Source organism: Mustelus asterias, chromosome 1 (assembly GCF_964213995.1).
Source record: "Mustelus asterias chromosome 1, sMusAst1.hap1.1, whole genome shotgun sequence".
In the NCBI taxonomy this organism is placed as follows: domain Eukaryota; kingdom Metazoa; phylum Chordata; class Chondrichthyes; order Carcharhiniformes; family Triakidae; genus Mustelus; species Mustelus asterias.
Window position 1 is genome coordinate 61,993,908 of NC_135801.1, and position 12,465 is coordinate 62,006,372.

The following is a 12,465-nucleotide window of genomic DNA, read 5'->3' on the forward strand; positions in this document are numbered from 1 at the left end:
TTTTATGGTGCACCTGTAAAAGTTAGTGAGTGTCGTCACGAACGTGCCAAATTTCCTTAGCCTCCTGAGAAAGTAAAGGCATTTGTAGGCTTTCTTAACTATAGCGTCAGCGTAGAGGGACCAGGTCAGGTTGTTGGCGATCTGGATGCCTTGAAACTTGAAGCTCTTGACCATTTCCATTTCATCCCCATTGATGTAGATGGGCATGTCCTCAACTACGATTCCTGAAGTCGATGACTATCTCCTTCATTTTGCTGACATTGAGAGATTATTGTCATTGTACCAGTTCACCAGGTTCTCTCTTTCTTTCACTGAGGCACTGTTTGGCAGGGTAAACGTGGTCATCATGTTCCCCAGGTAAAATTGGAATAGTAATGGCCTGGACTAATAATCCAGACAGTGAGAGTTCAAATTCCACACTGGTGTATGAATTCAGTTTAAAAATAAATCTAATGATTTTAGTAAAAGTGATATTAAGCTAGCAGATTGTTGTTAAAAGCTCAGTTGATGTACTAATGTATGTAGAAACCCCTTCAATGCTGTATCTTATGTGGGAGTTCTGACTTCTATCACATCTAATGTGGTATATGTTTGAGTGCTTGGCACTGCTAACAAATTTAGAGAAAAAAATAAGTACCCTTAACATGCAATCTATTATTTAGGTGAATATGTTTACTTGTGCATGGAAATCTGTCAATAAGCTTTATAGTCTTGAACCCAAGCAATTGATCAAATAGAGTTTCTGTTTTGCCCTAAATGGATTGTCCACGGTTCAAATGTTGTGAGGTGACTCTCATCTTGTTCACGAGATGGGTTCGAGTATTCATTCGCAAAAAGGAAGTTGACCTCTGATTGGATGTCTTTAGATCAACAGCCTCTCATTTCAAGTCCTATCTACCTCTTCTTGTGGTGAATCCCATTAATCTCTACTTCACAGTGGAGGGATAGATGTTGGAAGGCTGAAACCAAGACCATTGTGCCATGGCAGGCGACATTTGCAAGTTTTTGGTACAAAGAACAAAGAAAATTACAGCACAGGAATAGGCCCTTCGGCCCTCCAAGCCTGCACTAACCATGCTACCCGACTTAACTAAAACCCCCTACCTTTCCGGGGACCATATCCCTTTATTCCCATCCTATTCATATATTTGTCAAGACGCCCCTTAAGAGTCACTATCGTATCTGCTTCCACTACCTCCCCCGGCAACGAGTTCCAGGCACCCACCAGCCCCTGTGTAAAATATCTGCCTCGTACATCTCCTTTAAACCTTGCCCCTCGCACCTTAAACCTGTGCCCCCTAGTAATTGACTCTTCCATCCTGGGAAAAAGCTTCTGACTATCCACTCTGTCCATGTCCCTCATAATCTTGTAGACTTCTATCAAGTCACCCCTCAACCTCTGTCGTTCCAGTGAGAACAAACCAAGTTTCTCCAACCTCTCCTCATAGCTGATGCCATCCATACCAGGCAACATTCTGGTAAACCTTTTCTGTACCCTCTCCAAAGCCTCCACATCCTTCTGGTAGTGTGGCGACCAGAATTGAACACTATATTCCAAATGCGGCCTAACTAAGGTTCTATAAAGCTGCAACATGACTTGCCAATTTTTAAACTCAATACCCCAGCCGATGAAGGCAAGCATGCCATATGCCTTCTTGACTACCTTCTCCACCTGCATTGCCACTTTCAGTGACTTGTGTACCTGTACACCCAGGTCCCTTTGCCTATCAATACTCCTAAGGGTTCTGCCATTTACTGTATATTTCCTATTTGTATTAGACCTTCCAAAATGCATTACCTCACATTTGTCCGGATTAAACTCCATCTGCTATCTCTCCACCCAAGTCTCCAACTGATCTGTATCCTCTGATGGTCCACATCGCTATCTGAAAATCCACCAACCTTTGTGTCGTCTGCAAACTTACTAATCAAACCAGTTACATTTTCCTCCAAATCATTTACAAACAGCAAAGGTCCCAGCACTGATCCCTGAGGAACGCCACTTGTCACAGCCCTTCATTCAGAAATGCACCCTTCCACTGCTACCCTCTGTCGTCTTTGACCGAGCCAGTTTTGTATCCACCTTGCCAGCTCACCTCTCATCCCATGCGACTTCACCTTCTGCACCAGTCTGCCATGAGGGACCTTGTCAAAGGCCTTACTGTAGTCCATGTAGACAACATCTACTGCCCTACCCTCATCAATCATCTTTGTCACTTCCTTGAAAAACTCGATCAAGTTAGTGAGACACGACCTCCCCTTCACAAAACCATGTTGCCTCTCATTAATATGTCCACTTATTTCCAAGTGGGAATAAATCTTGTCTCAAAGAATCCTTTCCAATAATTTCCCTACCACTAGGGTGAGACCTTCTGGCTGTTCGTGACAGCAGAATCTTTTGGTCCCGTTGACGACGCATTCCTGCGGGGGTTTCCTGGCAGTCGGGGTGGATTCCATGGGAAATCCATTGACTGTCAGCGGTGGGACAAGAAGATCCTGCCACTGGCCAACAGCAGGCCATCTCCTGCCACCGATAAACATGCCACAGGCGGAGCAAAGAATCCTACCTGTACTTTCAGCAGATTTGGCACAATGGTAATGCAGTGTAATCTATAGAAAAGGTGAAAACAGAGAAACATTTTGTGCTGGCCATCCATTCCAGTTGGCAAGCTACCTAGACCTCTTGGATCCTCCTCACCTCTGGGATCAGGCAAGAGAATGGGGTCAACAACAACACATCCTACTTCCACTATAATCAAATTGTTTAGTGTGATGAACTGCCAAATCTACCCAAGCTGATCCTGCATCTGACTTTCAACTCATAAGGGGACCCATAGAAGATGAAATTATTTGCAGCTTGGACAAGCTCAAATAACAAAGAATCTACCACAATATGGATTGTATAGCTTCTCTCCAATAGACGTACCTTATTTATTTTAGTTCCAAGAGTTTATTTGTAGCTTGTCAGAAGTCCTGTAAAGTATGCATGAGGATACTAGATAAAACAAATTAACTCACCAACTAAGACCACCTTGCCTATAAAGGCATTTGGAACTATCTCTCTGTTTGAACGAAATTAAAAAGCAGTCTAATTCACATTGACCCCATTTGTGAAACTATATTTTGATCATGGGAGATTCTCTGGATTCGCTAGCTGCCGGCATGGATAGCGATGGCCCAGAGAATAGGGCGCCAGGCAAAAAACAGCTTTGGCGCCTGGCACCAAACCTGTCACGATGCTCCCAGCCTAGCCCTGATCGGGTTGTATGCAAACCTGTAAATTGTAATACAACTAGTAGGTTTTGACAGCCCATTCACTAGTCCCCCACCATTCACCCACCTCTCCAGTGGGAAATACAGTGGGTGAGCTTTGGTGCGGGTAATGACCAGCATGCACCTGGTATGCTGGATCTCATGGGTCCAGGGGGGCAACATCAACCCCTCATCAAAGAGGGGCATCTGCCTTCCAACCACTCTTGGGCAGCATGGTGGCATAGTGGTTAGCACTGCTGCCTCAAAGCACCAGGGATCCAGATTCGATTCCTGGCTTGGGTCACTGCCTGTCCAGAGTCTGCATGTTCTCCCTGTGTCTGCATGGGTTTCCTCCGGGTGCTCAGGTTTCCTCTCTCAGTCTGAAAGACGTGCTGGTTGGGTTCATTGGCCATGCTAAATTCTCCCTCGATGTACCCAAACAGGCGCCGGAGTGTGGCGACTTGGGGATTTTCACAGTAACTTCATTGCAGTGTTAATGTAAGCCTACTTGTGACACTAATAAATGAACTTAAACCATAAATATCTGGTTACTGCCCCACACCACGCATGCATGAGGGTGATCCGATGCCCCCCTCCCCCTCAGACCCCCTATTTAACTCCCCACTCAACTGCCCACTCAGCCCCTCTCACTCCTCAGACCACTACTCAGTACCTCTCACCCATCAGACACCCACTCAGTCCCCCATTCAGGTCCACCTTCAGGGCGTGAGCTTTGACAGTGCCAATGGTCCACTATCCCCTGTCACTGACACCCCGGCTTGGCACCTTGGACCCCAAGGGGAGTCAAGGAGGTATGTCAATTAGCCATTTACCACTGCCAGGCTGCAGGGGAAGGTCCCTCATGGGTAATGGGTGTTGGGTGAAAATTTAGAACTGCCCTATTCACTTTAATTTCAATGTCCTCTGGTCAAGTGGCTTTTAAATCCGTGCAACACTCCATTCTGCTGCAGGGATTTCTCTCTCAGAAGCTGCAGGTGTGAGCAGACCCCTTTGAAGTCCTTTGACAGAGAGGAGGTGTCAATTTCACTGGGAGTGAGGAGTTGGGGGGGTGGGGGCAGGGGTGAAGAGGTTCCATTCTGCACAGCTGTACGCTCAGTCCCAGTGTATTCACATCGCTTAGTTTTGAAGTCTCTGAGCCTTCCTAGGATACTGAAACCGTTGAAACCCTCTCCACTGCATTGGAAACCTTTGATCGATCAGTTTCAACGTGCAGTCTACTCCACCTCCAGTTGTGTTGATTTTCATTTAATGCTAGAATGCATCTCAAGTACTTCCATTGTTCCTAACCGCAATGTTTACAGAGACTCTAAGCCTGATTGACAGCTGTAATTACTTCAAAAGGAATAAACCACTTAAATTTTCACAGCTGAGAGGCAGGAATGAAGATGTTGATCACAGGGATGCCTGAAATCACCATGCCAGGGGTGATCCTCAGGTTGGCCTGGGCTAAAATGGGCAATCCAGCCATGAGACCCCCATCCTGAGTGAGAGTGGTGAGGTCAACACCTTGAGAGACTAACCAACTCCCAGGACCCTTGGAGGATGCTCCCTCTGCAACCTGGCAGGGGCAGAGGGTCAGATGCCTGTTGGACCAGCTCCTTGACAACCCTTGGGGTCCAAGGTGCCAGGCCAAGTTCAGTGCCAGAGGGCAATGCCCTGTTGGCATTAACAAGGTGTGGGATCTGATGGGGGTCTGAGTGGGGAGGGGGCTGAATGGGGAAGGGGGACTAAGTAGGGGTCTAACTGAGGAGGGAGGCTGAATGAGGGAGCTGAGTGGGAAGAGGTTAGGTCACTTTCATGCCTGCGTGGTGTGGGATGATCCATTATTTGTGGGTGGTGAGGGGTTCGTGGTGCTCCCCTGGTCAGTGGGACGGGGGGGCGAGCTTAATTATTTGGAGGGGGGTCTGTCTCTGATCTCTGAGCAGCCGGGCTGACTGACAGGTTGCTTGGAATGCATGAATTTGCATCCATCAGGTGGATGAATCCCACCTGACAGACACTGTTCGTGCCAACAGGAAACGCTCCTGTTTTCCTGCTAGCGAGAGCCCTTGGTTCCAATTCTGGAGAATTGTAGCCCATATCATTATTTTTTTACAAGCTAGTTTTAGTGATTGAAATTATTTCAGAAAAATGTACTGTATTCAGAGTGGCTATAAAAACAGAAATATGCAGTACTTATCATCCTCTTCAGTGCAATGTCAATGGAGCCAAATAATTTGCAATCAAATGCAATGGAAGTAAGTTGTCATGTTGTTGTATGTGAAACAGAACGTTTATCTGTATACTTAGTGTAAACTGCTAAAATAGGTTGTAGTGCTTGTTTTGTCATTGGTTATTACTGCATGCCACTGCCTGCCTTACAGTCTGTTAAACTATTTCAGTGTATCATTAAGTTGTTCTCAACTTATTCCCCTGAATACTTTGAAATAAAAATGGAGTCATGGGCCAATTGCCCCTTGCATTGGGCTATGTTGAAAAATAACTAGCCTGATTTTTCTGGATTTTTTTCAGTGTCACAGCCGATGACTATGCACAGTCCCTTGGGAAAGCCATCTGGTGTTGGGGTGTTTTGCCATAAGTGTGGAAAGCCCTGTAAAGGAGAGGCCCTGCGGGTGCAGAACAAGTTCTTCCACATCAATTGTTTCACTTGTAAAGGTAATTTTGTTTTTCATTGATTCAGTGCATTTTCATATTATGTATCCTTTTAATACCAGTTATTTTGTAAATTTTAATTATTTGAAACCTCCTTTTTGTCTTAACTAAGTTAAAAATTCAGAAGGGACGATCTTACCAAAAACATTTGAAGTGCCAAGCGAGTGTGCAAGTGGGAGAGAATCATGCCGATTTAGTGGGTGAGCTCCCAGTTGCAATCATACGGCACTTAGGAAAAAAAGAGCCCAGATGTAATTCTCGCCAGTAGGGGGGAGGAGCAGAACCTATTCTCACCGGAAAGCTGGCTGCTGAGCTCTAGGGGCGCAATTGCACAGGCGCCCCAATCCCCCAGTGCACTGCGTACAGTGGGAGATGGCACCCCCCCCCCCCCAATCCCCGTTGCAAAGTTCCCCCCCCTCCCTCCTCCTATGACATGCCGGTAAGATAGCCCCCAGAGGATATGGCAAACAATTGTTTTCACTGCCTCGAGCACATCTGGCTGTACTACTTGGAGCACGATCGTGTCCTGCTCTCGTCTGCCAAAACTGCTCACTATTCCAGGATTGTCCTGGAATGCAAAGATAAGTCTTTTCTTCTTTTCTCCTCTGCAAACTGTCTTCTTTAACTCTTCTCCCCTCTCTCTTTGAATTCATCCACAATAATAAATGTGAGGAGCTCGTGGATTTCTTTGTCACCAAGATCAAAACCATCCAATCAACTGCCATTGCCAGGTCTCCTCCTTCCACTAATCCATCGGCCCAAACGTCGTCTAAAACTCACTCCTGCCCTTCTTAGCTTTCGCTAGTTTCTTGCCTATCTCCACTTGTACTCTGTTTAGTCCATGAGATCTACCTTCTGCTCCCTCAACTCTATTTCCACGAAACTGCTGACCACCCACTTTTGCCCTCCTGGTCTCCATGTTAGCCAACATTGTTGTTGTATCTCTGAGTTTAAATGTTATCTTGTTCTCCTTTAAATCTACTGTCACCAACTCTGTTCTCAAAAATAACATGACCTCACTGACCACAACTGCATCTCTAACCTCCCTTTTCTTTCCAAAGTCCTTGAACGTGTTCTCACTTCCTGATTTCTATCTTTCCCAGAACACACATGTTTGAATCCCTCCAATTTCTGCTCCTGTCAGTGTACCAAGATGGCTCTTATCAAAATCCCAATGACATTCTATATTACAATGACAAAGGTGAACTTCCCCTCCTCAACCTATCTGTAACCCTTTAAACAGTTGATTGCACCCTGCAATACCTCTTTACTGTTGGCCAGCTGGGTGGGCCCGCTCTTACCGTTCTACTTTTAGCTACCTAATTGCAGCCAGAATATCACTTGCCATGGCAACTCCTCTTGCACCCATACTGTTAACCCATGTTCTCCAAGGATCTATTCAAGTTCTCTATCCTATTTCTCACCTACTTACTATCCCTTGGTGACATCATCTAAAAACATGTCAGTTTCCACTGAAGACACGCAGCTCTACCTCACCACCACTTCTCTTGACTCCTCTACTATTGTTAAATTATCAGACTGTTTATCTGATATCCAGTACTTGGATAAGCAGAATATCATTCAGCTAAATATTGGGAAGACTGAAGCCATTTTTTTCAGTCCCAGCTTAAAACTTGGTTCCTGAGCTATTGATTCCATCCGTCCCTCTGGAAATTACCTGAGACTAAGCCAGACTGTTGGCAACTGTGGAGTCTCATTTGACCTTGAGAGGAACTTCAGATCATAGATTTGGGCCATCGCTAAAAACAGTAATTTTCACCTTATAATATTGCCTGATTTTGCACTGGCTACAGCTCATTAGACCTCTTTGCCTCTCTTTTGTTTTCCTCCTGTCACATACGCCTTAAAATCTACCTCCTTGACCAAGCGTTAGGTCATGTGACTTGATATCTCCTCATGTGATTTGATTTTTCTGAATACCCCGTGAAGTGTTTTGTTATGGTGAATGTGCTACGTAAATATAAGTTGTTGCTAAAGCCATATTTTGCCTTTTTTCTTTTCCTGAGGAAAGTTTTAATAGTCAAAACTATTTTAAGAAAGTGGACTACGTTGACAGTGAATATAAAATAGAAAGGTGCAGTACTTATCATCTTCTTCAATGCAGTATTGCAACAAAATTTTGTTCACATTGATTGCTTGTTTCAGTGAGTTTCCAGAATAAATTGCCAGAATATATGACCACATACTAATATTAAATAACTAGAACACCCAACAGACCTCAAGTTAAAGTTGCAATGTAAGTAAGCATGGAGTGAAAAATAAAAGAAATCAGTGTGAAACTGTCACCTCTTTTCACCCCTACCGAATCTATGGACTGAATTTTACCGTCCCGCCCACCATGGGAATCGGAGCGGGCGAGAGGCAGGCCATGGAAAGGCCCGTTGACCTCGGGTGGGATTTTCCAGTTTTGGTGCGAGTGAAGCCGGAAAATCCCACCTGTTGTCTCTTAGATGTGAATGGGCAAAGTTTGGTTCTGTTGCTTCCTTAGGTAGACCCAAGGCAGCAATGGGGGCAGGCAGATGTTAAAGTGGGCTGGTTAGAAGGCCCATCTCTGCTCTCTGGGAAGTCAGTCCAGTTTTCTCTATGGTAATTAGGCTCCCTATCCCTCACCCCTCACCTATCCCCTCTGCCCCGCCATGTGCTCCATATCCCATCTCCATCAGTGTGCTCCTCATATAACCCATTGCCCCTTCCCTTTGCATTCTCCAAACCCAGTCCCCCAATATCCATTATGTACAGAACCAGTGAGCCATTGCTAAATCTGGCAAGTTGTTGAATGCTCCTTTAAACCGACACAGTAAACATGGAAGCTTTGAAAATCTACTTTGAAGAAAACTGCTCAACTTACAACCACTTAAAAGTGTCAGTCAACCACAGCTATTCATAATATGGCACTCCTAAATCTTGTGTAAATGGGCACACACACAGACATTGAAAAACCACATCAAAGAAAGAAAGGTAATAAGGATGTTAATCAAACAAAGCTTGTAGTCACTTCCAAGCTGTGCCAATATTACCTGTTGAGCTGCGTGTGTTAATCATTCTTAGAACTTAGCCAAGCATTAATAATGAGACGATCTGAGGAGAATAAAAGATGTTTGGTCATTTGTTCCAACTGTTTTTGCTTTTCTTACATTCTTTCAATCTTCACTAGAACTTACCTCCTTCACATCTTAGTAGGCTTACTGATGGCCATCCCTTTTGTGACTTTCCTATGCATTTATCCTGCCTTTCTAAAAAAAATTCACAGATTTTGTTTTGTTTCACCTGTCACCATTTATTCATGGAACTCCTGTTTTCATCAATGAAATCTAATTTATTTGCTCTTCCCTTCTCTTTGAACATTTTAATTGCTGTTTTGGACCTATTTTTCAATTTTCTTCACCCATTTAACTAAGGAAAAATACCCTTTATCTCACCAAAATGAGACTTTTTCAAATCAATTAATCGTGCCGTTGATTTTTCTTCCTTTTATTCTGATACTGAATCTAACTTCATTGTTAGATTCTATTTCCCAAGTTTTCCTCTACTTTGTAATCATCTACTTTGTCTACTTCATTCTGCTCACTCCTGTTTCACCCTATTATCTGATTAAGATCTTTAACTAGATAGCCTCTTTTCTTGAACAGCACTTAAAATAAATTTTATATTATTTCAGAATTAACAGATGCATTCAATTTTGTGTTCCAGTATACATTGAAACTAAACCACAATAAAAATGTAATAAAAACAAAAAATGTTGGAAATATTTAATAGGTCAGGCACCGCCTGTGGAGCAAAACAGAGTTAATTTTGACAAAGAACAAAGAATAGTACAGCACAGGAACAGGCCCTTTGGTCCACCAAGTCTGTGCTGACACAGATGCCTCTCTAATCTAATATTTTCTTGCCTGATCCATATGCCTCTATTTCCTGCCTATTCATATATCTATTCAGATGCCTCTTGAACGTTGTTATAGAATCTGTTTCCACCACCACCTCCGGTAGCGTGCTCCAGGCATTCACCATTCTCTGTGTGAAAAACTTGCCCCTTGCATCTCTTTTAAACTTTCCCCCTCTCACTTTCAACCTATGCCCCCTAGTAATTGACCCTTCGATCCTGGGAAAAAGACTCTGACTATCCACTCTATCCAAGCCTGTCATAATCTTGTAAACCTCTAACAGGTCCCCCCTCATCCTTGGACGCTCCAATGAAAACAATCCAAGTTTGTTCAACCTACCTTCATAGTTCATTTCCTCCAAACCAGGCAACATCCTTCTGTCCCCTTTCCAAGGCATCAACATCATTCCGGTAGTGTGGCGAGCAGAATGTACACAATACTCCAAATGCGGCCTAACCTATACTCAACGCCCTGACCGATGAAGGCCAGCATACCTTCTTGATCACCTTGTCCATCTGAGTTGCCACCTTCAGGGAACTATGGATCTACACGCTTAGATCCCTCCATATCCTAATATTTCTAAGGGCTCTACCATTTGCTGTTTACTTTTCTTCTGCAGTAGAACTTCCAAATCACATCAGTTCACATTTCTCTGGGTTAAATTCCATCTGCCATCTTTCGGCCCAGTCTCCAGGCGATTTATATCATGCGGTATCCTGTGACAATCCTCCTCACTATCCGCAATTCCCCAATTTTTATATCATCTGCAAATTTACTAATCAGGCCACCTACATTTTCCTCCAAATCATTTATATACATTATAAACAACAGAGGCCCCAGCACTAATCCTTGTCGAACACCACTTGTCACAGATCTCCAGTTAGAAAAGTACCCTTCCACTGCTACTCTCTGCTTTCTATACCCAAGCCAGTTTTGTATCCATCTTACCAGCTCACCTTGGATCCCATATGACTTCACTTTCTGTATCAGCCTGCCATGAGGAACCTTATCAAAGGCTTTACTAAAGTCCATGTTTACAACATCCACTGCCTTGCCCTGGTCAATGTTTCTTGTCACTTCCTCAAAGAACTTGATCAAGTTTGTGAGGCACCAACATCCCCTTCACAAAACCATGCTGCCTATCACTAATAAGCCTATTCTCTTCCAGCTGTGAGTACATCCTGTCCCTAAGAATCTTCTCCAATAATTTTCCCACCACTGATGTAAGGCGCACATGCCTGTAGTTTCCCGAATTGTCTCTTCTGCCCTTCTTAAACAGAGGAACAATGTTAGCTACTCTCCAATCCTCTGGTACCTCACCCATGGCTAAAGAGGATACAATGATTTTGGCCAAGACCTCAGCAATTTCTTCCCTCGCCTCTCTCCGTATTCTGGGATAGACTCTATCTGGCCCTGGGTACATGTCCACCTTAATGTTTTTCAAAACCTCCAATACCAGCTCCCTTTTTATCTCAACATGTCCTAGAATGTCAACATCTTCCTTTCTACACTCACCATCCACAACATCCTTCTCCTTTGTGAATATTGATGCAAAGTACTCGTTAAGGACCTCACCCACCTCATGTGGCTCTGCATACAATCTGACCTGAAATGTAGAATGGAATTTTCTGGTTGCGACACTGCCAGGCATTGTTTCGGGTGGGATGGGAAAATTTGTCGTGCCATTAAAAGTTAGCAGCTCTCCAGATTTTCCCACCCCACCCCCTACAAAGATAGCTGGTGTGAACACCGGAAAATCCCAGCGGTTAACTCTGTTTTCCTTCACGTGCTGTCTGAGAATATCCAGAGATTTTTGTTTTCAGACTCATAGAATCATAGAATCCCTACAATACAAAAGGAGGCCATTCAGCCCAACAATACAAAAGGAGGCCATTCGGCCCATCGAGCCTGCACTGACAACGATCTCACCCAGGCCCTATCCCTGTCATGCCATATATTTACCCTGCTAATCCCCTTGACACTAATGAACAATTTATCATTGCTAATTCACCTAACCCGCACATCTTTGGACTGTGGAAGGAAACCGGAGGAAGCCCACGCAGACGGGGAAGAATGTGCAAGCTCCACACAGACAATGACCCAAGCCGGGAATCGAACCTGCATCCCTGGCGCTGTGAGGCAGCAGTGCTTGTCACTGTGCCACCCTTTTTATTGCAGATTTTCCACCTCCGCAGTATTTTCCTTTCGTATTTCAAAAATGTGCTGTTCATTACTCCCACTAAACAATGGATTTCATTTGGTCGCACTTAGATTTTTTTTCTGCATTTTTGTTCTTTTTCCTTTCGGAATCTTTGGGCAGTATTTTTCAAGCCAAATGGATGTGGGTTCAAGTGAGTGTGGGCAGGTAAATCCACTGATATTGATGTCGGGTTAAGATCCCAAAGTTATCCTGCCGCCTTCTGGATTCTCCCAGGGACGGGTCTGAGTTCAGCAAAGAACACATTGGATCTGGCAGGAAAACAATTTGGCCAATTTTTAAAAAAAAATTGAGAGGCTTTTTAACCTTGGATTCCTGCAGCATATGGGTTCCATTCAGTGTCTGCGCCTTGCCAAGTTGAAAAAGATGAGTGTACAACAAGAAGTCACTGTTGAGTGAAACTGACCTGCAATCAACAGT

General features: G+C 44.2%; 2 protein-coding genes across 2 annotated transcripts in view; one reads left to right on the forward strand and one right to left on the reverse strand.

The window, feature by feature from the left end:
- lyar (Ly1 antibody reactive homolog (mouse)) overlaps nucleotides 1-12,465 on the reverse strand; it is a 355,306-nt gene that overhangs the window by 332,993 nt on the left and 9,848 nt on the right. The gene's annotated exons all lie outside the window — the stretch shown is intronic.
- Nucleotides 1-12,465, forward strand: part of ablim2 (actin binding LIM protein family, member 2) — a 357,715-nt gene that overhangs the window by 82,828 nt on the left and 262,422 nt on the right. The window contains exon 2 of the mRNA XM_078213235.1: nucleotides 5,785-5,928. Within this exon, the coding sequence (XP_078069361.1) occupies nucleotides 5,785-5,928 (144 nt within the window). The remainder of the gene's footprint in view (nucleotides 1-5,784; nucleotides 5,929-12,465) is intronic.